At 43.2% G+C, this 27,156-nt stretch overlaps 3 protein-coding genes across 7 annotated transcripts in view; 1 reads left to right on the forward strand and 2 right to left on the reverse strand.

Moving 5' to 3' along the window:
* The window catches only part of syt7b (synaptotagmin VIIb), an 86,364-nt gene extending 77,910 nt beyond the window's left edge, over positions 1–8,454 (reverse strand). For 2 of the 4 annotated variants that reach the window (XM_088413943.1, XM_088413942.1), the window contains exon 1: positions 8,069–8,453. In XM_088413943.1, coding sequence (XP_088270069.1) covers positions 8,069–8,099 — 31 coding nt within the window. In that variant the 5' untranslated portion in view covers positions 8,100–8,453. Of the gene's footprint in view, positions 1–8,068 lie in introns of all 4 variants that reach the window. The other 2 variants (XR_015865485.1, XM_088413944.1) reach the window with 2 other exon arrangements.
* A 3,662-nt stretch (positions 8,455–12,116) lies between these two features.
* The window catches only part of apba2b (amyloid beta precursor protein binding family A member 2b), a 46,129-nt gene continuing 31,089 nt past the window's right edge, over positions 12,117–27,156 (forward strand). For both annotated transcript variants that reach the window (XM_088413566.1, XM_088413567.1), the window contains exon 1: positions 12,117–12,251. The gene's annotated coding sequence lies outside the window, so the exon portion shown is untranslated. The remainder of the gene's footprint in view (positions 12,252–27,156) is intronic.
* Positions 22,528–26,211, reverse strand: LOC148425002 (uncharacterized). Its single transcript, XM_088414001.1, has 2 exons — positions 26,073–26,211; positions 22,528–23,461 (listed from the first exon to the last, which is right to left on the reverse strand). Exons 1-2 carry the CDS (start codon positions 26,129–26,131, stop codon positions 22,684–22,686), a joined length of 837 nt encoding a protein of 278 aa, XP_088270127.1. The 5' UTR covers positions 26,132–26,211; the 3' UTR covers positions 22,528–22,683.

Genomic DNA, 27,156 nt, shown 5'->3' on the forward strand with positions numbered 1-27,156 from the left:
AGCTAGGGCCTGCAGGATATTAAATGGATGCCAACCAAAGTGGGGGGGGGGGGGGGGGGGGGCAGTAGCTGCGCACGCTTGTGTAAGGTCGACATCTTCCATCGATGACAGTGCCTCCCTCCCAGTAAGCCAGGACTCCTAATAATACTGATGTGCATCCGGCTCAATGTAATTCACTGTGAAGTAAATGTTTGTGTTACTCTTAATAGTCCCTGGGAGCATCTTTGCATTAGTTTATTTAATTGCTTGGCCACCACCTCTAATGAATAATTTACCTGTCAAGAATTAATGTGTTTGCTGGGAAAAGGACAGTGGGAAAAGGAATGAAACCGTCCTTTTACAGTGCAGCGTATTGTACAGCAGAGATGTCAAATATATTCATACTCACTACACAGGTAGAAAGATACATACAGTATATGAGGTTAGGCAAATTCTGTCCAAATTGAAGTAGCCTATCAACTAAAGCTTTGCCCAGAGTCAAAGTAACTGATTGAAAACGACTTCATGTACCAAAGTAAAAGAAACGCCAGAAGAACTAAACATATTCCATAAAAGACAAAAACTCACAGGGGGCATCACTTTCCCCAAAAATCATTATTCCTAAAAGCCATGACTTGAGACAGAGCATCAGAAATTGGCTCTGGTTGAGAACCAGTTCTCAATGCCCTTAATATAATGTGCCAGGGCATATGACCTCTCCACACACATCGCGTCATAACGCGCCTAGCGACACGGTCGTAATAGGAGTACCGTGGAAAATCCACAGGCACAGGGACAACAAGCAAAATGCACATAAGAAGGACGGAGCTTGACGTGAACCCACGGCCTCGGCACAGTGAGGCAGACCAGCTAACCTATCGTCTACTGTGCCACCCACATTTGAATCAAATACGATCAAAAGTTTAGTACCGTATTTTGCCGAGTACAAGTCGAGATTTTTTTTCCTCATTTTCAACCTCATTTTATGGGGGTTGACTTGTAACTGCATAACTCAAAACAGACCAATTTTTTCACAAGTCTGTGTTTGAAAAGCATTCATTCAAATGTGAAATAAGTATTATCATCTCATTTACGAGAAGGGCAACCTTCCACGCTCTGATCTCACAACCGTCGCAATTTGGGGAAAGAACATCCCAAGTAAAATGATCAGCAAATAATCTCCGAAGACCTTCATTTCAAACAAATTGGACGGGTCCGAAAATGACTACCGGTGGAAGAGTAACGAGGATGTTTGCGCAGATGACGAGCAGCAAGGAGCGGTCGTCCGTGAGTTAAATGGCAGGCGCTATTTGGCGTGTCAGATAGTGATGATCACTTTTAGGGCTTTTCAAACTTTCAGCTGTGTCAAAAAAAATAAAGCGTTGAAACTTCAAATCATGTTGTTGTTGCAACATGAATTTCAGAATTTTTGTCAATAGATGTACGATGAAGAAATGTGTCATTTAATATTTGCATTTTCATCATTTTAATAACACACAGCATGTGTTATATTTGGACAGCCATAATCTATGTAACCGCTAAAGTCAGGGGTAAACTTCTAATCGTTTTTTTGTAAAATTCACTTGAATTGAAGTAAAAAAGGGGGGTCGACTCGTACTCGGAGAAATACGGTACTTTTTTGTGTCACCAAATTGTTATGGACGCCTGGTTCACGTCAGAAATACCCTTGATAAACCAAAACACCCACCATTGCACCCAAATCGTAAACACGCAAATGAGGTTTGCACATCGAGACATGACACTTTTTATGCTTGAGAAGCTGCATTTTGTATGAATATTTAGCCCTTAGTCAAAACCTTTGAAGAGTCGTTCTGTTTTCAAACATTTGGTAGTAGACAAAAAGGACAGCCTGCTTGTAGTGGTATCCTTTCTTGCTTTAGTACCATCATCGCTGTCAGTGTCTGGAGACAAGTGTTGCTTCAATGAGTTCACAAATTAAAAGGCATAGTGTGTGTCTTCTTCTCCCTTTTGTCTCTTCTTCAAAAGCACTTACTTTCGGGAACTGGAACAAAGTTCTTCTCTCAAAATCGAGACTTTGCCTCACTTTTCCTCTCTGCATCAGTCTCCAGTTATCTATTTCTGTCCATCAGCTCCCTATATTTGTCAGTAACTCTTTCATCCCACACTCTTGGTAGGCTACTTTTTTGATGCAACCTCATCCAGATCGCAAAACCTTTTCATCCCTGGCACTCTGTTTTTGTTTTTTTGTTGTTGTTGTTTTTTTTCCTAGAAACTACTTATCAATAATTGCAAAGCAAAAAGTACGACCAGACATGCTGCCAAATGGGGTCAAGTGAGAGGAGGCACAACAAAGACAAAAGAGAATTATGAGAATTGTGTCTTTAGTGCAGCCATGCTGCTGTAACAGAGTTATGTAAGGAGCTTCTCCATAGATTTCTATTTTAACCGAATCTAGTGATGCATGTGTCCACATATGGAATGTGTCACCCATCACGGTTCAAGTTTGGAGTTTATTCTTCGAACAGATGTGTCTACTATCCAAGAGTTCATAATGTGAGTTCATCCCTACTTGTCATCACACCAAAATAATGAGCTACAGATGACAGCCGTTTCAAAAAGCCAAACGACAAAAAGACTAAAGGAGGACAAAGCATATTGAACGCATTTTGAAGAGGTTGAATCTTTTTTTTCCCCAGTCTTACTGGCAATCTGTCCAAGGTGCAGCTCAGCTTTATCTAGTCAAAATGATCGTTTGTCATTATATGCCATGCGATTGGCATGAAAAGCGAATTATTGGGCGTCATCATTGAGCAAAATAAACTTACAGTAGGTTTATGTACTGTAAGTGCGAATGGATGCCTGTCTACAAGTCAGTTTGTCACTGACTGGTGATCTGCTTGGTCTGTAAGTTAGCTCGACTCCAGCGCTGCACGACCTCTGCACGGAAGGAGCGCTGCTAATTGAGCAGTATAGATAAAAAAAAGAAAAAACAAAAGGATGACTTTTGGACCAGTAAAAGTCAACTTGATAGGATGAGGACAGCAGGTAATGTTTTCCAAGTTTTCTAACATTCAACACATAATTATGTTTATAATGTAATTATATGTATAATTATATTGAATGTTATATGTATATATAATTATATTATAATGATAATAATTATATATAATTATATTGATATCAAAATATTTAATACATAACGGACATTCACCTTTTGCAGCATTTATTATTTGTAACAAAATGCACAATTTTAAAAGCTTGAACTGCTTTTTGAAATGTTGTTTACCCTTTTTGTAATTTAGGAATGAGGCGAGAAAAGGCTCGAAGAGCCTATCATTTTTTTTTATCTTGCCTGCTTGATTGTGTTCTCACTAGCATGCGTACTCATTATCCACAGAGCTTACTAATGGACCTTTAGACCCAAGGGGTATATTGAAGTATATTTATGCCTGTTATTATTGCAATACAAATATGAATAAGAAATGAAATTATTTTTGTGCATGTGTTGTAAATAAGGGGGGTGGCGGTAAATGCAGATCTTTCACTAAAGATAATATCTGAAAAGAAGCACGTAGAAGCATCATAAAAGCTATTACCTTCATCTTCTATTCAAAATGGACTGAAAATCTGATGTCTGAAGCACAGACAAAGATTTGTTTTGGGGTGAATCCTACATTAGTGTGTTGCTGTACATACTTAATCTTACATCTGTAAATCTATGAGTTTTTCCCGCTGAGGTTGTGGCTCAAAACGTATCTTTTTATTTGTTTGTTTCATAGTATTATTTATAACTTGGCCTTCCCTTCCTTACTATTTATTTGAAATTTTGGGCCGGTAGAAAATAACATGGATCAGTGGTTCTCAACATTTTTAAACAATGTACCCTCTCTGAAATATTTCTCAGTCAAGTACAAGCGCAATGCATTTTTTGAATAAAATATATCAAGAAAAAAAGGAAAAACACTTAAAACTGAGTGCTGTGTCATCTGTGCCTGATTTAATCATTTTCGGAACATTGTGTCTCTAAAGACAACGTGCGTCAATATAGAACTTAAACAAAAAGGCATACGATGTTTCACAAGGGAATCACTATAACAGAATTTAACATTGCGCTGCTCCAGGTTCCAATTAATTTGCTCTCACCCTGAAAGAAAATCTGTATTGTTCCTGTCAGGACATTAAAAAAACATGAAATTATATTTGCCTATACCTGCAGTAACCCTGTTAAAATCTCACATACCCCCTGCATTGTCTTCATTTGTCCCCAGGTGTAGTTGCACCCCCATTTCAGACCAGCTGCCCCAGATCAGTGTTCGCCAACCACAGTACCGCGAACCAGATTTTTCTTTTTTTTTTTTTTGCATTTACTGTATATCATAGAAAGGAATACGGTATATAAAAGCCGCTGGAGCCCCCGCCCTGATCTATCAATTGGCAGTTTCTGAAAATATGTCAGAGCTTACAGTGTAATTGGCAATTTAATGGTAACTCCTGCTATTATTGTTTTTGTCTAACACAAAATATACAGTTTGGATCTGACCTTTTCTTCATTCTACAAAGTAGAATTTTCGATCAATCATGTAAAAGCTACACTTTGGGTCAAAAATACAATTTGTCGTGGCTTTGTAAAGAGATACATAATAAAGCAGTTCTAACCGAAACCATAGTAAATAAAAAGCCAACTATGCATAGAGGGACCACACTGTAAAAATGACTCAGAAACAATACGATGCAGGAGCCATTATGATGCCCTTGGGTAATTAGAATTAATATGCATAATCAAGCATCCAGGGTACATGATCTCATGAAAGACCTAATAACATCTTATTTAAAACCACTTGGGCTAGCTATATATATATATATATATATATATATATATATATATATATATATATATATATATATATATATATATATATATATATATATATATATACAGTGGGCCCCCGGGTTACGAACTTAATCCGTTCAGCGTGTATAGCGGGCAATCCAAACCCATGTTAATTCGTGAATGCGTGCAACGCGCGCCGAAGCCTTAGGTAAAAACGTCACACTGTATACATATATTAAAACTGAGTGACATAATCTGCTGTACACTTGCATTATACAATATATACAATGGATAAATAGCTTTTACCTTTGAAACGACGAGACTTGAGCTGGGTGTAAGCAGAGGGGGGCAGAGTCCAACGCTTACAGTTAACATGGCGATGGATATGCTATTGGTCTTACAGTGTTACAGTAACTCTTTCAGTCAGGGTGCAAATCACACAGATACTAAAACATCATCCTCTTATTTCTTTCTTTACCGCTGCTAGTAATTTTAGAAGCTATGTCTAACAGATAAAGTTTGCAAAGTCTTCACAACATTCCGTTTTTCACTAATTTTCTCTCCTTTCTTCCATCCTGTCCCATCAAGCTAGATAAAGGCGTTCGGCCAATAGCATATCGGCATTTCTGTGATTGACGTGTGACGCCGGCCAATAGCATCTCCGTGAGTGAGACCGGGTGACCTTAATCGACCAATAGCATATTCGCATCTCCGTGACTGACTGATAATTATTCGCACTTTTTTTTTAAACGGTTGGAATGTATTGACAATTAATTTAAAAAAAAACACACATTTAAACCAATGACAATTCTTTGTCCTGCAATCGGCACATTTAATTTCATGTCAGCTGTTTTTCCCTTTAGCTGTACAAACACTACACTTAAATGGTAATATATTTAGACACCGTGAGTGAGACAGTCAGTGTGACGTTGTAAGACCAATAGCGTTCACGTTACTGCCACAAGTATCTACTGATGATTGATGATGTCGCTACTGTTGATTTTATCGACGCAATTAAACGAGAACATTTCTACATACTCAATGGCTGGCATGTCGAATTGCTCGTAAGGCGAGAGGTTTGTTCGTAAGCGGAGGACAAAAATCTTCCTGATCCACGCTCGTAAGGCGAATTGTTCGTAAATCAGGGTGCTCGTAAGCCGGGGGCCGACTGTATATATATATATATATATATATATATATATATATATATATATATATATATATATATATATATATATGTATATGTCTGTGTGTGTATCCTGACTTTCCTGACTTTTAAATCCAATATATTGGATGAGAGAGACAAAAAGATTTGTGATGCTGGTTACAGCTATACTCATCATATTTTTAAACATTTAGAATAAAATTGGTTTATCTTTTCTTTTTTTTTTCACAACTATCTGTCCCTGTGTCAATGGAGTCAAGAACCTGAGAGAATATATATTTGTAAGCACAAGCTATTGCTCTTATACGTATATCTAAAGTAACAAGATGTTTTTGTTTTTGTTGGAGATTAAAGTGGTGCAATAACATTTGCTTAGTGCATTTAGATTTTCACTATTGCACTACTAGCGCAATGTATTTTCTGATGAAATTGCAACTACTGTAATTTCTGGTGATATTTCAAGAGCAATTAACAGTCACTGTTTAGCTATTTGGCTTGTAGAAGCAAAATATTAGCTGCCACAAAGCTTGGCATCTTTAAAAGCTAAGTACCAACGCTAAAACAATTGCTTGCCAAAATTGTAATGCAGTGTTCCCTTGCCACTTCGCGCTTCGTTTTTCGCGCCTTTAGTGCCTGCTGCTTTTGTTGGGTTTTGTTTTCACAAAAAGAAAAAAAAAAGCTAAAAAGCGCAGAGATGCACTGTGAAGGTTTCCTGCATGCCAAACTGACAAGTTGACTGTAAACACACATGTCACTTACACTTCGACAAGTACAGTTACTGTACTGTCGATTACAACTCATGCCCTAATCAAAAGATAACAGTACAGTTACTTTGTAAGTTTCAATAATTACATATTTAATCATTAATGTGTGTACTGAAGTAATCTTTGTCTCAAGTATGTAATGTAAAAATACTTTTCACATTTTGAAAAGTGCTAGTAGCAAAATACACAGTTTCAAAGATTCGAAGGGTCCAACTTCACGGATTTCGGGTTTGGGGTTTGGGGGGGTTCAATCCCCATTAACCGGTAAGAACGAGGGAACACTGTATCACAATTAGCAAGCTGTTCAAATATGACAATAATACTTACAACGGAACGAATGGACCTGCTAATGATGTATCATTTAACATGCACGCACGCCCACACACAAATCCGCATAGAGATGATCGGTCATAGTGAATATTGAAGTCAATCAAATAACGTCTCCTGAATTATTCTAATCTGTGTGATTGTTGCACTTAAAAAGTCATTTTCCATATAAATGTGTAAGCGCAGAAAAAAGTGCCAGGTATGGAGTGTAAAAATAGTAAGTATATTTTGGAAATATGCCAGTTTCCTTCTTCACACCCAACCAGAGGAGAAATCAAACTTACGTTGAGATAAAGTGTACCTTGCTGCAAATCCATCAGCTATTGTTGGAAATGTATGTGCAGCACCAGAAACATATGCATTTTGAATCAATTGTGCTTCCTCTTTTTCTTAAAGTCCCAAAGAGCAGCAGGTGTTAGCGACTTCAGTCTTCTACATATGGTGTAGGTGCAGGCAGTTGCATGGCAAGCTATACTTACTAAGTCGTAACATATCTGGATGGAAAGGTTTGTCTCACTCCACATCATATTTGTTTCACCTGACCTCAAGGATAAACCACACACATCTTGGTGACTGCTATTGCCAGCCACACATGGACAAGAACACTATTACACACACACACACACACACACACACTTGGGAGACATGCAAACAAGCAGACTGCTCATTAATTTGACCGCGTATGGATGACCTTGTGATATTGTGCTGAGGCCACATCGAGCACAACAAGTGCTCCAGTGGCCGCCTCACGAACTGGACACCTCAGGTGCGTTGCAACATCCCATCTGACTGCGATGCACGCTTTGTGAGTGTGTTTTGGGGAGGGGGTGGGGGGCAGACGAGCAATAGGAGATGGCAGTTGGCAGCTTGTTGCAATGACCCCCAGCATCACTGCCTGACATGAACGTGACATACTCAAGGGCATCTGCTAAGCAAAGCGAAACCTCTAAACTCCGTAAAATGGAGCAGTTGTTTTGTCCACAGAAAAGATACTGCATAGAAATATATTATTTTACTCACCACTGGTGTTATCTTCTCTGTTGAGATGCATGACTCTTCTCAGAATGTACTCATTTAGGCTGATTCTCGCAGCAAAGATAAGCTCTTCGCCCCCAAAGAGTGTCTTAGCTAAACTCTCATTCCAGTTTTCGATGTGTTGTTGTCCTTTTATTGTCTCGCTCGGTCGGCACGCATGGACGCGCCTGCACTTGTGCGTCCTCCTCCCCTTGCTGAGCCGGAGCAGGTAGTCTAGGTGATGTGGGGTGTCTGCGTGTATTTTTGGCTCTCTCACTTTCTCCCTCCGTCTCTTTTCGCAGCTTCAAGTGGCTCTCGGGGATGATTCTGAGGGTTTGAGGGAGGATCCGACAGACAGACGGGCGGGGTGACGTGAAGAAAGTCGGGAGGAGGTCGGAGGCTGGGGCGACGAGATCGGCGCGCCTGCATGTGTTGGTCATTTCATCATCCACGCATTCTCATACGTGATCGCACACGACACATGAATGAGTACATTGAAGGACTTTTTTATATTCATACACTGATGATCACAGGAACTGTTGGCTGTAAGCCAGAATGCTGATTCCATAACGTGTTGCTTTCTTGGCCATATTTTTGTAGAGAAAAATGAGAAGGAATGCCGGATATTATGAATAAATGCGAAACATAACGCAGACGCCAGATTCGTTTATCTTCCTCATGTCACCGGTCGTTACTTCATCAATAATTTAATATCAAAAGCTACCCCGTTTTCATCGCTCTTCAGTGCTGGTGGTATAATTGTGTTAACGTGGGGATATGTGCGCGCATCGTGCTTATATGCTCAAGACTGACTCGCGTTCAGATAGTTTAAGTTTTTCTGCTTTGCCCCGGTGACGCCGTCGTTGCACAAAAGTGTCAATCTCATGAGTAATGCGTAGTTGCAATAAGAAAGACATTACAGCAACAGCCCTGTCCTGTCGATAATCATAGCACATCAATTTACCGTTCACGTTCGCGAGCGGCGCGTCCTGTTGAGTAGCTTACTACTGACCTCTAGTGTCCCGCTTCAAAACAGCCATTACCGTCACCAAGAAGAGTGATTCGAAATGTTTGCAATTCTAAAAACGTCACCAAACGTGTTCCCTGAAGTGCATTGCCCGAACGAGTACTGAAACCATGCACCTTCACTTACTGATTGCTTGTAAATACAGCTTTCAATTTATTTAGTTTTCGTTTCAGTGTCAGTCCGGCTTTTCTCGTAATATAGGCCATTCCGCTCACTAATTTGACATATAGTCTTGATTTTCCGTTGTTGTTTAGGATCATTATCTATCCGCACAAAGAGACTCCATCCTGTCACTTTTGTTGCAATTGTCTTGATTTGAACGAACTTCCATCAATAGCCACGTCATCACTAAACATATTGAAGCTGGCAACGCATGCATTTGTGCTAGTGGGGACTTGACAACTACTTCTCAATTCCACAATTACTTCATCGCAATTATAGAACATATTAAACCTCACATCAAGGGAAGCAAGTTTATATATTTATCAAATAACGTGACAATTTTTTTTTTTTTATAAAAGGAATGCAGTATAATGCAACATATTCAAATGCTAATTATCAACTGTATTGATGTGCATCTATTACAGACGCCAAGAGAAGCCCCATTAGTTTTGAAATGCTCATTATTGCAATACTAAATATCCCACTAGGTGGCAGCATTGACGTATGAATGAACAACTCACTTTGGCCTCGTTTTTCATAGTTTATCATGATTTTCGTTGATGTTTATGTTAAAACAACAGGAAAGACAAAAGTGCAATCTAAAAGTGAATATCTTAACAGCAAACGCTACTTTAAATCATTGCACTTTTTTATTGTTTGTGCATGAAATGAAGCTTTTTGGAGACAGATTGCTGTTTAATATTTAAAAGGTAATTTCAAAGCAGAGCCATGCAGAGCTCGGGAACACATGAGGTGAGACTATTACATTGATTTAGTTAATATTGTGTTTACATAAAGTAGTCATTTGACCCTAAAAAGGTGTTAACCCTCAAGCAAAAATGCTATTTTAAAAACAAAAATGCAAATGTATTCATCTTATAGAATCTGTCATTGTCAGGTTAGTGATATGATTTAATTGACCTGAGCCTACACGCAGTTCGTCCTAAAACATTTAAATAAGCCTGCATGGTAGGACTAGACAGTTAATGCCAAAAATAATACACGTTATTAATTTGTAGAATGTGTTTTTTCTTGAATTCATTTGCCTTGTGAGGTTTACTCTTACTCATTACAAAATTGTTATCTGTACATTCTATTAATAGACATGTTATTTTGTTTAAACCTGTATGAAAAATGACACAAGTGGAAAGCGCAAAACTGCAGTACAACTGAAGGCAATACCGTTCCCGATGTAATTTTTATAAAATCAACCATAGTTACGCTCTTGATTGATTGATTGACTGATTGAGAGCTTGCAATAGGAAAAAAAAAACACACACAAAAGCACATGGAGGAACATAATCCAGGGAGGAGTAAAAAAAAAAAAAATAGTGCTAAAGATTTGGAGAAGCAAGGTATTCTCGCCGTATGTAGTATGTATTGTCGTAAGTACGTCACACCTTACATGCACAGGTCTTGTGTACAGTATAGTTTGCATGCTTTCCCCGTGCCTAGGTGCTTCCTCAGGTTTCCTCCCACATTTCCAAAAAACATGCAGGGTAGGTACATTTGACATTCTTAATTATCCTCAGGTGTTTTTTGTGAGTGTGAATGGTTGTTCATCTTTATGTTCCTTCTGATTGGCTGGCAACCAGTCTGGTTGAACCAACTCATGGATGTACTCCGCCTACTTGCCAAAGACTGCCAGGAAAGACTCCAGCATGCCAGCGACTCTTATGAGGATAAACTGTTAAGTTAATGGATTGATGTGTATTGTCATTAGTGACTTAATTTTGAAGCAGATGAGTCATGAATAAAACATGATGTTACACAATCTATATTTTCAATATACACCAACAGGGACCACTATAAATGTATTTCCAATGTTTATTTAATCAGACATGGATGGTACGAAACTTTCTTTCAAGTATATTTTTTTTAATATATAATCAAGCAAATGAGGAGCAAATTAGTTGGCTGAAGAAATGAAGGATGTTTTATTGGGAATACATCACTGAATGTTGAGAACCACTGCATGACACTGCAGTCAATATTTATGTACCAGGAAACACCAAACGTTGCGAAACTGAAAGCTACTTCTTTGGTACTGTATAATACAAAGAGTTACTTGTTTGATACACACTTCTGAAATTACAAATTTGGTTAAAGTATCTGTCATAATCTTATTGGTTAACGTTAAATCCACTTTCACACATCCTGTTAATGATTTCTCACTATAATGCTGTAGTAAATGTCTTTTAAGAGCAGTATGTCATGTAAATTCAATATATATGAATCATTGTATGTAAAATTCCTAGAAAATCATAAGGTTCTATCACTTGTAAGCTATTTTGCATTACAGGCCTGCAGAGTACTCATGCGACCCTTGGCCCACAGGCAACACGTTGGTGACCCCTGCTAAGCGTCAAAGTGCCAATGTGGACTAAATTATTTTGGGCAATATGTCTTTGGACTGTGCTGCAAAGTCATTGGAATTTATTGATCAAGTTGTTCAAACCTATTTGTGAAGTTGTTTGAATGTGTTCTTAAAGTCACTCAAGCACATGAAGTCGGCCGAGGTATGGGCTTGCGTATGGGAAAGTGCACTCATTTAAAATATACTGTGTAGATATCATCTAGAAAGCATAAAAGCACAGGATTTTGTTTTTGTAGTTGTTTTGCCAAATTATGCAACCGGCATTGTTTAAAACAGGCAGCAGCAATCATTTTTTAAACCTTGGTTTTGAACTGAACTATTCAGTCAATGAGACTAATTGTTTTTAATATTACATCATATACAATTCTTTTTTATTTATGATTAGGCGTATGTTATCTTATTTTCCGGGACGTTTCGCGCAGCTGATTGAGCCCTCGTACAACCAACCACCCAGACAGCCGCAGTGGACTCTTATGCCACTATGCTGGTTCCGGGGCGCCGCTACTGTCAGAGTCGGTACGCTTTCTGTCGGTGAGACAAGCTGAGGGATGTTCGGCCTGCCAACACTAGCTCTCATTGCTCTCGGGAGGAGCTGAATTTTTGGGCACGGCAACGCTACCCAGGTAAGACTGACTTTTAATCAAACGGAATGACAGTAGAGAGTTTTAATCGTCGGGTTGCGTCGAGAAGCGCCCCGCAGATTTGGGCATCGGCGTTTCTCCTCCAGGGCATCCTGGGGAGCGCTGGATGCTGATCTGCTAAGCCTGTGAAGGGTTCCGCATCGGAGCTAACAATAGGGCGGCTTGCCTCGCTGCTATTAAGACACCCATTGAACTCCGTAAATATATGCTTTGTATGTTCACATGAAGCTATACTTCATGTTGGTCCAATAATAAGCATCGCTTTGTCGGGTAAAGGTGCGTATTATTTTCTAACGGCGCTTGTCGATCGCATTCATTTTCACGTTGATGACTCTTCTGTAACGTCTTCATCAAACGCTTGGTGCGTGAGTTCCTTTCCATAATGAGCTCATTCAAGTCTCTCCATTAGCCTATCTCACATTTCTCACACTCTCACACGCTGCTCCAACAAATGAAGAATTTCATTGCTTTCGTCAGATAGATAGATAGATAGATAGATAGATAGATAGATAGATAGATAGATAGATAGATAGATAGATAGATAGATAGATAGATAGATAGATAGATAGATAGATAGATAGATAGATAGATAGATAGATAGATAGATAGATAGATAGATAGATAGATAGATAGAAGTTGTGTTTTTCTTTACGTGTTTTTAGCAAACCAACAAAAAATAATCATCTTCATCACTGGCTGTGTCACTGTGTGTCAGCACTCATAAGAACATAGGGATGGCAGGCACTTGTTGGCTTGTTTCTTGATCTTTGTTGTTCGTGGGGTGGGAGGCAGACACAGCCTGTCTTGGAAAATGAGATGTGACGTCCAGTGTTCGCCCTCATCTTGGTTTTCAGAGCCCGTTTCGATTCCACCTCCGTCCGTGTGGTGAGAGTGAGTCAGACACAACTTGGGTTACAGACATCATGTTTTTCATCAAATCCGTTTCCAAAGCTTCCATGCAATATTTGGTTGAATTCATCCAGAGATATAGATTAAAGTAGGGACTACCACTAGATGTGAAATAAGCAGTTGTTCCAGTTAGCATTACTGCATACGTCTAGCAAGATTACACAAAGTCATTTCCATGAATCTTTGTGCAGGGTGGTACATGGTCTAATCAAGAAGGCATTAAATATGGGTGAGGATCAGATAATTTCTTTCAGTTTGAGGTATTAAGAATGCACACATAAATAGAATTGTCTTCTTGCAGAATGATAATTTATCATTGTCTTTGCCATCCTCCATGAAGCAGTTGTTTGCTAATCTCTCTGCACCATGATTTTGTTATTTCGCTGTTGTGGACATTCCACATCAGTTCACCCAATGAGTGAAATGCTCCTTTTTTCAGATTTTGCTGAAATTTTGTGTGTATGAACATTAAATTGTGACAACCGGATGTCCTAAATTAGAAGGTAATGGCTCCTGAAATGCTGCACTATTTTTTCACTTCTTTGCAAAAATGGCAATTGACACCAAATTTACATTTGAATACACAGAGTGCTTTGCATATAATGCCATTTGTCTATACTTTGACTTTAAAATTCACAGTAAGGGACAAGTCCAACCTCAACAGCACAACTAAAATGTATATAAAAAACTAGAGGGCTTTTCTTTTTTAATATAAGAGAATATTGTCGTCTGTATCCCATTTATCCATTCTCTAGAGTCGCTTATGCCCACAAGGATTGCAGGCTTGCTGGAACCTTTCTCAGTTGACTTCAGGCAGTGGGCTGGGGACACTGGTTGCCAGCCAACTGAAGGGCACACAGAAACGAACAACCATTCACACGCCCAATCACAGCTAAGGACAATTTAGTATGTCCAATACACTTGCCATGCATGTTTTTGGAGCGTGGGAGGAAGCCCGAGTGCCCGGAGAAAACCATTGCAGGCTCGGGGAGAACATGCAAACTTCACACAGGAAAGCCGGAGCAAGGTGAATTTGAACTGTGAGGCGCTAACCGCTGCCCTACTGAGCGGGGGATCTGTATCCCAACTTCCTCAAATATGAGAGAAAAGCCCTCCTATATAATTTGCTATGTTATAGTTGACAATTCATTCTTTGTGGCATTAAGGTTGGTTGTGTCTCTTTGTGGATTTCAAGGACAAAATATAGCGCAAAAGTTATTTTTTATCAAAAGTCATGTAAAACAATTGCCACGTTTCAATTCTTTGTGATTTATCTCTTCCAGGGATCTTTTGTTTTTTAATTGGACCCATGATTGTGAAAATCAAGATAAACCGTTAATCCCATGCATTTGACATTTTTGCTTCCGGTGCTATGAGCTAACTCTCCACCAAATTTCACAGAAATTGAAATGGCTGGGGTTTCAACATCCCATTTTCCTGGGTTATCCAAGGTGGAATGACCGCTTAATGACATTGTGTACTGCATATTTGCGTGTCATATACTGCATGTATGTGTGGTGGACGGCACCGTATCGCATTCATAAATATGTCAAAAGTATCGGACCATCTCTCCGAATCACTGAAAATATCAATTCGCTGAACAAATTACAATCATAGAAAACTAGGCATACCCGTATATAGCATGTTCATGCACATACCGTACAACAGTGACCCCAAGCTGATGTGTCTCTATTTCTAAAATAATAGCTACATATTTAGCCTGCAGCTAATGTGATGTGTGGCCTATATTACAGTAGCGGGTTGAGTTGGTTTGGTTTAAAATTGTGGCAAGTTGGTGGAGAACTGGAGTGCGTTTGAGGAAGAGCGTGTTGTCCTTTGGGACAGAAGATGCTTGTCAATAAAAAGTAAAGGGCTCCCACGGAGCTATGACAAACCCTTAGGGCTGTGGAGGATGTACACATGTTGAGATGCTAATACATTGAGAGTGGCTTGCCACGTCGTATTTCCATCGGGACCTTCACACATCTTCCCACTTTTTCTGCTAATATTATGCCCCACTTCTTCTAAATCATCCCTTTGAGAATGGCTCACTCCCCTGCTTAGTCGATAGTTTGCTATATAGCACCTGCACTCAAGGACAAACACCTTCCCTGCAGGCTGCGGGGATTTTATTCATACTGCAGCCGACGGATACTAAAGTGGGCTCGAGGTGTAGAGGAAAAATGCCAACTGCTGTACAAATGAGACATGATGGGCTATTTGTAAACAAAATCAATAGTTATGTTTGACAAAGCAAAAGAAATCATGAATGATACCCGGGAAGGATTTTGTACAGTTGCTATAATGTATCATGCTGTGTAATATATCTTGCTCTGTAAGCCTTGCATTTTAGGAATATACTGATTAATTTGATAGAGCTCAATTTTATATCACCCAAGCACATCTACCCGGAAAGAACTCTCTCAACTACTGGGAGAAGTGTCTCAATTAATATTTCCCTCCATCAAAGCCATGCAAAACCAAAGGCAGTACAGTTTTACCTTTACATGAACGTATTTGAAAATGGAACATAAGACGGAAATTCTGAACTTTTTTGATGACTCTTGAAAAGTAATTAAGAGAGTCGGTGAGGTACTTTGCAATATGTATTACTGCCAGCGTATTTTAATACCTTTTTTAAAATTGGAATCGTGCTGCTGTCAAGCTCGCCAATGCATACTATTAATTGAAGATGCTTCACTTTGGAATATGGCGAGTTATTTTTACAAACAGGTAATAACAGAGTACACGGTGAAATCATCACAATCTTATTATGCAGCTCGATCATGAAAAGGCAGCATCATTGAACGGTCATTACTCATTACAATACTTGGGATTTGTGAAGCCATGTTCATGTTTTTTTTTCTTGATTACTCCTTTAGTATCTGTGACATATTCAGCAGTACTGTAGAAGAACTGTAGGTTCCATGAAATAGCATGGATACAAAGGCAATTGTTACACAGGGGAAAAAAGCAGCCATAGTCAACGTGAAAAGGCAAAACAAGATGGAAGCCATAAGGACAATATTACATAGTTCATTAAAGAAAAGTAAAGTGACTGGAAGTTCCGTATGTGATCGTATCTTGTGGCTTGCGTCAATAATAGCTTAGAAAAATGCCAATGGCTGTTTATTTGAAGGAGCTACTCTGAATATGTGCAGTTGTGGATTTGCATTTTTCAACTGACTTTGTAGAAATCCAGTCAATATCGGAACTTCATTTCACACTTTATTATTTATAACATCTTCTATGGTTGCCTGACGGTGCTTTGAAAGCCATTAACATGAGAGAAGTAAGTCTTTGGAATTCTCGTCACTTGCAATGATTGCTACATTTCTCAAGCCACACGAACAGAATGTCGAGCGAATCAATAGCAATAATGGCATAACGAAATTTTGACTGGTGCACTATTTTCAAATGATTGCAATCCGACATGTTGTTACAGTACCAACATATTGAAACATGACTTATATGCAGCTGTTGGGCAGCTATTGCTTTGTTAAACATCACATCTAATGATGGCCTGAGAGATTTACGGTGTAAGTCTACATTTATGTAAGAATATAAGAGAAACTGTTCAAGAACTCTAAGAGTTGGATTTGAATTACAATAAAAGTTCATTCTTTTCTAGTTTATAGAATAAACTACCTGTTCATGAGAGGAAAAAAGCCAAAAGGATTCCCTCATCCCAGAGGATTCCAGTGTAGGATTCCATAATAATGGCATGGCAAACATTTGGGCAACGATGGAAATCAAAGTAGAGCTGTGCTACACTTAAGATTTTGCTATTAATTTATAGCAAGTAAATGCTTATCATCTATAGCAACATCAAATACTTTAAGGTTCATAAAATATAATTGTATTTTACAATAACATTTTTTTTTCTTTTAACTTTCTTAAACATTCCACGCTTTTATCACATTTTTTAATTAGCAGGAGTTTGCATATTCTCCCCGTGGTCGCATGGTCTTCTCCGGGTACGCCGATCTCCTCCCGTGTTTCAAAAACATACAGTACATGGAAGGTGTATTGGGCACTCCAAATTGCTCTTGTGAGTATGAATGGATGTTTGTCTCTGCGTGCCCTGTGATTAGTTGGCCACCAGTCCAGAGTGCTCCCGCCTACTTTCCAAAGACGGCTGGGATAGGCACCAGCAGGCCAGAGACCCTAGAAAAATGGATGGATAAATGATCTTAGTAGTATTCCCTTGTTATAGCAAGTTGTAGTTGCTTCCTTTTGATTCAACGCAAAGTCAATGAGATAGAAGTACTAGGCCAAGTCTATGTGGCAATATTTAAAGTTGAGGCTCTAAGAATTTACACACCAATTTTAAATGAAACAAGTTATCAATCAGTTTAATAATCAATTACTTGCAATTTGCAAATTATTCATTGCATCTATAATTCGAAGTCATTTGGCTGGCAAAGCAAGTTCCATTTTCACAAAATCGTATCAGACTGCGATCTCTTTCTCGAGGTTGCTGTTGTAATGTTGCCGTTACTGATTTCAGCAATGCAGTCGATTAGTGTCTGCATTTGTTGTAGGAGCAAGAAACATTAGCATTTAGATGTGCATGGAACCTCACCTGCTGCTTTTTATTGCTGGGCTACTGAAGGGAATTGTCATCAATTGAATGTCCCCCTCTGGATGACACATTGCACTCTATTGTCAATATACACGAGGTAAATGTATTTCAAGTGATACTTATCATTCAAGCATGAAGAATGCGAGTCGGGATGAATGTTATTTGGAAAGGAAGGTGTGTTTGCTGATTGACAACCACTGGCAAACAGGCCTTGTCCGAGGCTTGTTTAGAACAATATTAGTTTAAGACTTTTTTTTTTCCTAAATTGATTATAGCTTCTATTTAGCTAAATAAACAAACATGAATACATTTGTGAGGTAAATTGCACATTAGGTAACGTTTGTTTGTGCAACAATTTAAAATTCATCACGGCGGCTACATGGTGGTACATGTGCACTGGACCCCATGTTCAAAGGGAATATTTAGTCTGAAAATTGATATGAGAGTGTCTTGTTGTGGTGGCACAAACACTGCTGCTGTGATAAATAACTCAAGGACAACATGAAGTAAATGACACCATTAAGTTTGTTTTGTTTCGCTTCCCCCCCTTTATTGCTCTTCTCAAGCCTTTTGAATGTGCTTTGATGATTCTTTGCAGTGACATTGTTTTGGGCGATTGCTACTTGTAAAGATAGCAAATAATAAAATCAGGCTAAGTTAAGTACTGTACTTGGATATTAAAAACACTGGATAAAACTAAATGTTTTAGTTGCCTGTAAGATTCCCTAGCGAGCTACATGATGATGATGATTATTATTATTCATTTTAAAATCAAGGTGTGGAAAACAGTGATAGCCCAGAGGTGTATTAACAAAATGTACACTGTACAAATCATATTTTTCCTTGCAAAATGTACCCCCAGAGTTATAGCTGACGTGGATTATACCTGGCCATTTTTTGTATGCAAACAATTTGCTGTAGGAGTAGGTCAAAATGTGACTTTTGATTGGAGGGCCATATATTGGTGGCGGATGAGAAACGACAGCCCCCTTGCCATGACTTGAGGTGCTTTTGAACAGGCACATATCTCATTCAACAAGAACTTGAAAGCAGCCCACTTTTTCAAAGTGCCATTAATCTTTTCTACTTTTTGAGTTTTGTGCTGGTTGAAAGAAGAAGAAAGATATCCATCCATCCATGCATCCATGCATCCATGCATCCATCCATCCATCAATCCATCCATCCATCCATCCATCCATGCATCCATCCATCCATCCATCCATCCATCCATCTATGCCTCCATTTTCTAGCCGCTTATCCTCACAAGGGTCGCAGGCAGGAAAGATATCATTATTTTCAATTCATTTTAAATAGGGTAAAGTCTGAGTGGGTAATCCTCATTTCTCTGCCCTATATCGACTTTTATTACTTCCATTTTATTTTTTTTTCCTTATTCTTGTTATGAGTAGTGAGAGACTCCTGTCCTGACATTTGATTTTTGTAGGTATGATGTGTTTTTGTATGAGTGACAATATAGATTCAAAATGTTGACCTGTTTTCCTTATATTGGTATGATTGGTCTCACGATTCCTTTTCTTTGGGTCTAATACATGCCTGGCCTGAGTGAGTCATCTAATTACTTACCTCTTTGCCACACCAATTTCCCAGGTTCTGTACGGTCTCATTGAACATTGGTCCCTGCTGCCTTTCTTTTTTTTTTTTCTATTAATACGAGGTTTGTTGGATCTCGAGCATTTTCCACCGCTCAATATATGAATTTGTGCTCACCTTTAGTGGATTACAGTATCTCCGAATGAGAATCAATGAAAAGATCAGCAGGCATGCTGATCCCTTTGGAGCTCCTCATCTTATTTAATGTCCGTACATCCATCCGTCCATTTTCTAGAGCCGCTGATCCTCACAAGAGTCGCAGGCTTGCTGGTGCCTATCCCAGCTGTCTACTGGCAGTAGGCGGGGGGCACCCTGAACAAGTTGCCAGTCAATTGCTGGGCACATAGAGACAAACAACCATTCACGCAGCCAATCACACCAAAGGACAATTTATAATTCTGCCATGCATGTTTTTGGAGTGTGGGAGGAAGCGTGCTCAGAGAGAACCCACACAGGCTAAGGAAGAACATGCAAACACTCACTACACAGAACAGCCAGAGCATGGTGTATTTGAACTTGGGTCCCTGAAGTGTGAGGCGGATGTGCAAACCACTGGAGCACCGATCCACCCGTCTGTACATTCATTTTATATTTTCGGGAGACTCAGGCAAAGTGTATTGTTGTCAAACCTTGTGCGGTATTTTGTCCAACTCTTTGATCTTTACATCAATTGGGAAAACACTGAAAGAAGACACTATGGAGCTGAAATTTCACCCAGATGATGACAACAAGACAAAGTCCAACATGGCACGAGCACTTAGTTATCACACTTCCAGGAGTGTGCCATCCGTTGGCAAAAATACCACGAGAATGATGTGGAAGAGAATTATCCCCAAACGGTCAAAATACTGCACAACGGTTAAACCACTGGGTAAAAACATGGTTCATATGCAAAACACTATTATTCATTTTGACAATAATACATTTTTGAAACCAGACCTTCAAGTTCGACAAACATTGGTTTATGCTGTTAAATCAATTCACTGGCTCAGTCTGAAACCTTTTCCCAATAACTGCTGGGTTAGCAGCTTGAGCAATTAAGGTCACCACACCACAAGATTAAAACACAATGCATTATATGAATAGTCAAGTCCATTTTAATTGTGTTGTCTAACAGCAAAACATGCTATCTCAAGGCTCATTAAATATGGAGCCGGCGAGTTGCACCCTCTTCACAAATTAACCAAAATTTTTACAAGGAAAGAACCTCATGTCGCAAGCATAATAGTGGTCTATGCGACGACATGAACATAGCTCTCACGGTTGCGTGTGGAGATATTATGCTCCTGCAAACCGATAACCTTCTCATAATAACAGAAAAATCTACAGAGGTGGACTGGATAATGAGAATGGAGTAGGATGTCAACATGACAAGCTAAATGTCAAGGCTAAGCAGTATGAGGAGAAAATAAAAGAAGCGGAAGATGGAATTCATTTGCTGTCATCTAGATTTGATCCATTGCCTGCAAAAGAACGGCCGTGACACATGGAGTGATTTAAAATGGAACTGCACTTTTCAGCACATTAAAACATGGTTAAAGGGTTTATTGATACAACAAATAATGATACATATCTACACGGAAGATAACAGCATTCGAAGAGACCTTATTTTAAAGAAATAGTGCTGCTAAGTTTTTGAAAATTCAGAGTATTTAAATTCTGTAATCGATCTAATTATTCCCTTTTCAATTTCTCTTTAAGGTTATAACGCATTTGACTATATCCTGTAATGCCTCATGAATATCCCTCCTTCTCCTTGGGTATTTGCAACGCTTTAAGACGAGCCCTGGGTCTCTCATTTTGCCATATAAAAAGTAAGTATTCCCAACTACGGACCTCAGTCGGAAATTCCTGAACCCGGAAAAAAAAACAACAACAAAAACGTTTTTTCCACGATTATATTACATTAACGATCAATTCCTTGCAACGGAACTTCCAGTATCCGGAACGCGGAAGCTATAGCCCAGACACAGGAAGGTCCCGCTCCACATAACGGAGAAGTATCCGTTTTTTCAAATCTAATATCATCGGATCCAAAATGCCAACATGTTAGTGACTTTTATTGTTATGCGTTTGACTGTAACTACGAACAATTTTAATGTTATTGATTTACGTCCTGTAGCTCATGGCTTCCATAAGAAAAAGAACGTAAATGACCGTGGAAGAATGACATGGAACATCAGACATGATCAAGTCAAATGAAAACACAAAATTGGATGAATGAAGGTTCTTACCTGTCACGGGGGTGCACGGCGGGTGTGAACGCCGGCGTGGTTGCGGAGGACCCAAAAGCAGGGGAGCGTCGGGACAGGGGGTTGATGAAATCCATGTTTATTAATACAACGAACGGGAACAAAAAGCGGGAAAAACAGGACGGCAAAAACTAAGGGCGCAGGCAAGCTGGAAAAACGGAAAACAAACACTACGGGCAGGCTGGCAGGAATACACGAAACTGATGGGCGAGACGAGACGGGACTACAAGACGACAATGACCTGACACGACAGAGACAATGATCCGACACGGGCTGTAACAGACACTAGGCTTAAATACATTCACAAACTAATCAAACTAACACATGGCAGCTGGGCAGGGACAACAGGCAAAGGGAGCAGATTGGAGGACACGAGGCGCAGGTAACAGACAGGTGGACTAAATCAAAACTAACGCAGGCAGACGCGACAGGGGCAGAAACCGGAACTATAAACGTAAACAGAAACAGAACCCCTCAAAATAAACCCACAACCCAACAAACCATGACAGAACCCCCCTCTCAAGGGACGGATCCCAGACGTCCCAAAACAAACCGACAAGCAAACAAAACCGAGGCAGGGTGGGCGGAAGGGGGACCGGAGGAGGGCACAGGAGAAAAACAAAAACAGTCCAAAGGCACCCCTGGTGCCAAACGGGATGCACCCGAGGGGGAAAGTCCAGAGGACGACCCGGTCGCCAGAGCGAGTCAGGCGGGCGACCCGGTCGCCAGACGAAAGGTGCCCTGCGGGGCGAATCAGGTGGGCGGCCCGGACGCCAGACAAGAGGCGCCCGGCGAGGCGAATCAGGCGGGCGGCCAGGACGCCAGAGCAGATGTGCCCGGCGGGCCGAGTCAGGTGGGCGGCCCGGACGCCAGACAAGAGGCGCCCGGCGAGACAAATCAGGCGGGCGGCCAGGACGCCAGAGCAGATGTGCCCGGCGGGCCGAGTCAGGCGGGCGACCTGGGCGCCCGATGGCGAACAGCAAGCCACCCCAGGTAGGCTTGTATCCCGGTTGCCCCTGAAGATCGGCAGGCGGGGCGTCAGGCGAGAGCGGAGACGTCAGCAGGGCGGCGTCAGGCGAGAGCGGAGACGTCGGCTGGACGCCGTCAGGCGAGAGCGGAGGCGTCGGCTGGACGCAGTCAGGCCAGAGCGGAGGCGTCGGCTGGACGCAGTCAGGCCAGAGCGGAGGCGTCGGCTGGACGCAGTCAGGCCAGAGCGGAGGCGTCGGCTGGACGCAGTCAGGCCCGAGCGGAGGCGTCGGCTGGACGCAGTCAGGCCCGAGCGGAGGCGTCGGCTGGACGCCGTCAGGCCGGTGCGGAGGCGTCGGCTGGACGCCGTCAGGCCGGTGCGGAGGCGTCGGCTGGACGCCGTCAGGCCGGTGCGGAGGCGTCGGCTGGACGCCGTCAGGCAGGTGCGGAGGCGTCGGCTGGACGCCGTCAGGGAACAGCCACTGGGTGCAGACCACAGACACGAGTGAGAGCACAAGACTGACCTGGGACAGGGGCGACCACGGGGAACCGTCTGGCATCTCTGTCGTCTGCGGCAATGGTGGCATGGCTGACAGCTCAGGCGACTGCGGCTGCCGCGCCGAGGCTGGCGGCTCAGGAGGCTGTGGCAGCGGCGCAGAGGCTGGCGGCTCAGGAGGCTGAGGCGCCGTGGCTGGTGGCTCAACAGGCTGAGGCTGCGGCGCCGTGGCTGGTGGCTCAGGAGGCTGAGGCAGCGGCGCAGAGGCTGGCGGCTCAGGAGGCTGAGGCGCCGTGGCTGGTGGCTCAACAGGCTGAGGCTGCGGCACCGTGGCTGGCAGCACTGGGAACGGCAGGCTGGACAGAGACGGCCACTGGGGGCCAATCAGAAACGGCGGGGATGCCAGGAGACTGACTTGGGATGACTGAGGCAGACGGGCGACTGGCTTTGGAGTCAGACGGGCGACTGGCTTTGGAGTCAGACGGGCGACTGGCTTGGGAGGCAGACGGGCGACTGGCTTGGGAGGCAGACGGGCGACTGGCTTGGGAGGCAGACGGGCGACTGGCTTGGGAGGCAGACGGGCAGGGTTCACAGAGCCTGGGGTCCGGCTCGCAGGGTGCACAGAGGCCTGGGTCCGGCTCGCAGGGTGCACAGAGGCCGGGGTCCGGCTCGCAGGGTGCACAGAGGCCGGGGTCCGGCTCGCAGGGTGCACAGAGGCCGGGGTCCGGCTCGCAGGGTGCACAGAGGCCGGGGTCCGGCTCGCAGGGTGCACAGAGGCCGGGGTCCGGCTCGCAGGGTGCACAGAGGCCGGGGTCCGGCTCGCAGGGTGCACAGAGGCCGGGGTCCGGCTCGCAGGGTGCACAGAGGCCGGGGTCCGGCTCGCAGGGGTCACAGAGGCCGGGGTCCGGCTCGCAGGGGTCACAGAGGCCGGGGTCCGGCTCGCAGGGGTCACAGAGGCCGGGGTCCGGCTCGCAGGGGTCACAGAGGCCGGGGTCCGGCTCGCAGGGGTCACAGAGGCCGGGGTCCGGCTCGCAGGGGTCACAGAGGCCGGGGTCCGGCTCGCAGGGGTCACAGAGGCCGGGGTCCGGCTCGCAGGGGTCACAGAGGCCGGGGTCCGGCTCGCAGGGGTCACAGAGGCCGGGGTCCGGCTCGCAGGGGTCACAGAGGCCGGGGTCCGGCTCGCAGGGGTCACAGAGGCCGGGGTCCGGCTCGCAGGGGTCACAGAGGCCGGGGTCCGGCTCGCAGGGTTCACAGAGGCCGGGGACCGGCTCGCAGGGTTCGCAGAGGCCGGGGACCGGCTCGCAGGGTTCGCAGAGACCGGGGACCGGCTCGCAGGGTTCGCAGAGGCCGGGCGCCGGCTCGCTGGGACAGGGGCGGTCTGCCGCCTTGGCGCTGGGACAGGGGCGGGTAGCCGCCTTGGCGCAGGGACAGGTAGCCGCCTTGGCGCAGGGACAGGTAGCCGCCTTGGCGCAGGGACAGGTACGGGTAGCCGCCTTGGCGCTGGGACAGGTACGGGTAGCCGCCTTGGCGCTGGGACAGGTACGGGTAGCCGCCTTGGCGCTGGGACAGGTACGGGTAGCCGCCTTGGCGCTGGGACAGGGGCGGGTGCCGCTTCAGCCCGCCGGCAGGAAGTTTGGGGAACAGAGACCGGTGGTACAGACGCGACAGGAGCTTGGGACAGGGTGCAAGAAGAGGGTGGTACAGGACAGGAGGAAGTAGGCAGGGCGCGGCAAGAGGGGGACACAGAGACAGGAGGGAACGGATCGGAAGGCTGAACAGATGGGTTCTGGTGGTCACTGGGGCGGTGGCCTTTTCGCGGGCCCCTCCACCGGCGGCCACGAAATGCCAACCGGGAGCCCACGAAAAGGTCACGGTCAAATAGGGGCTCTGAATCGGAGTCTTCGGACGAACTGTAAAAGGACTGGCCGGACTGATAGTCAAAATCTGAATCAAAATCATAATCAGAGGTGCACGGGCTCGAATACGGAATATGATAAAAAGTGTTGACGGAAGAGGGACGCGGGTAAACAAAATCAGGACCGGTACTGGAACGAAACGTGACGAAGGGAGGGCAATCCTCGATGTCGGAAAAATTAGACTCTAACGTGTAGTGAGGAGCGCGAGCAGGAGAGGAAGAGTGATCAGGTGGACGGACGGAAGGTGAACTACGCAAATCAGCGAAATCGGAACTACAAAAAACGTGCGGGGACAGAATCGTGTCGTAAGGGAGGTCGGAGGAACACGAGGGAAACGCGGAAGTGACGGACGCGGGGGACAGATCAGAAGCGGGGACAGGCGCGGACTCCGAGGGGAAAAACACGGAAGAAAAAACAAGAGGTCTTACACTGGGGGAACGGGGCTGGCCGGCGGGCTGAGAGCGGATGCGGACGGGGCGGCGGCGTCGTGTCCGCCGCCGCGGGCTTCCCGCTGGGTCCTGCGTTGGTCGGATCATTCTGTCACGGGGGTGCACGGCGGGTGTGAACGCCGGCGTGGTTGCGGAGGACCCAAAAGCAGGGGAGCGTCGGGACAGGGGGTTGATGAAATCCATGTTTATTAATACAACGAACGGGAACAAAAAGCGGGAAAAACAGGACGGCAAAAACTAAGGGCGCAGGCAAGCTGGAAAAACGGAAAACAAACACTACGGGCAGGCTGGCAGGAATACACGAAACTGATGGGCGAGACGAGACGGGACTACAAGACGACAATGACCTGACACGACAGAGACAATGATCCGACACGGGCTGTAACAGACACTAGGCTTAAATACATTCACAAACTAATCAAACTAACACATGGCAGCTGGGCAGGGACAACAGGCAAAGGGAGCAGATTGGAGGACACGAGGCGCAGGTAACAGACAGGTGGACTAAATCAAAACTAACGCAGGCAGACGCGACAGGGGCAGAAACCGGAACTATAAACGTAAACAGAAACAGAACCCCTCAAAATAAACCCACAACCCAACAAACCATGACACTTACCTGGCTTTTGGTGAAATGTCATTCTCACTATAGCATGTAGAGCAGTGCGTTGGTACCATACAACAAGGAAAGTCCACGGCTGATAAGCTCCACCTTCCTGACCCTGAACAGGATGAGAAACATCGAAAATGAATGGATAAATACAGTCACGGAGACTGTCATCACTCAAACATCCATTCCTCTCTGCTGCGCACCCACTGGCCTTTTTTAAAGAACGACCTAAGTGACACCAACGATGCTGCTGCAGCTGTTTTTCTTAGAGAACTGCCAAGAGTATATGGCAACCTTGAAGCTGTTGGTATTGGTATTGGACCCATGAGGATGAGATATGTCATTAAACAGTCCAGAGGAGTAGCTTGTCAAATATATTTTCATGTTTTTTTTATCTGGATCAGGAGTTCTCAAACTTTTTAGAGTCAGGTATCCCTTTTAGAAAGTACATTTTCCAAGGAATCCCATTGCAAATCTTTGTGGAAACAAACCAAAATAATTTAAGCCAAACATGAGTGGTCTTTTTATTAAGCAACAGCAATGTGGCAACAAGTACATGCAGGGGTGTAGAGGGCATGGTACGCGGGGGTACGCCGTCCACCCACTTCTCCCGACGCCACGTTCAATTTTTATTTCGGTTTTAGCCCTGCACTAAAATGACAGAGAAAAAGCAGAAAAACATTGATTTTTTATTTTTATTTCTATTTCATTGTTCTAATGCGAGTTATGCTTAACAACGTTGGCCTGTGATTTTTTTGTAGTAAATCATTAAATTTAACGTTAGTTCAACTGGTGTTGTAGCCTATGATTGATGTTCTGGATGTATATATAGAACATCCCAGAATCGCATACACCCACTTAAAAAATCCCCACTACACCATTGAGTCTATGTGTAAGTTTTCAGCAATAATGAAGTTTAGAAAATAAAAATCGCGAATTCTTTGCCTCCTTACAACAAACCGGGTCAATTTCCCCCCTAAAGTTTGCTGACAATTATTAAGTAAAAAGCAGCATAAGTTTTGCCGTCTTCATCGCCTTGTTAGTAACACACACATATATATATATATATATATATATATATATATATACAGTA

This window comes from Hippichthys cyanospilos, chromosome 4 (genome assembly GCF_059441005.1).
Source record: "Hippichthys cyanospilos isolate Australia breed blue-spotted pipefish chromosome 4, RoL_Hcya_1.0, whole genome shotgun sequence".
NCBI lineage: Eukaryota > Metazoa > Chordata > Actinopteri > Syngnathiformes > Syngnathidae > Hippichthys > Hippichthys cyanospilos.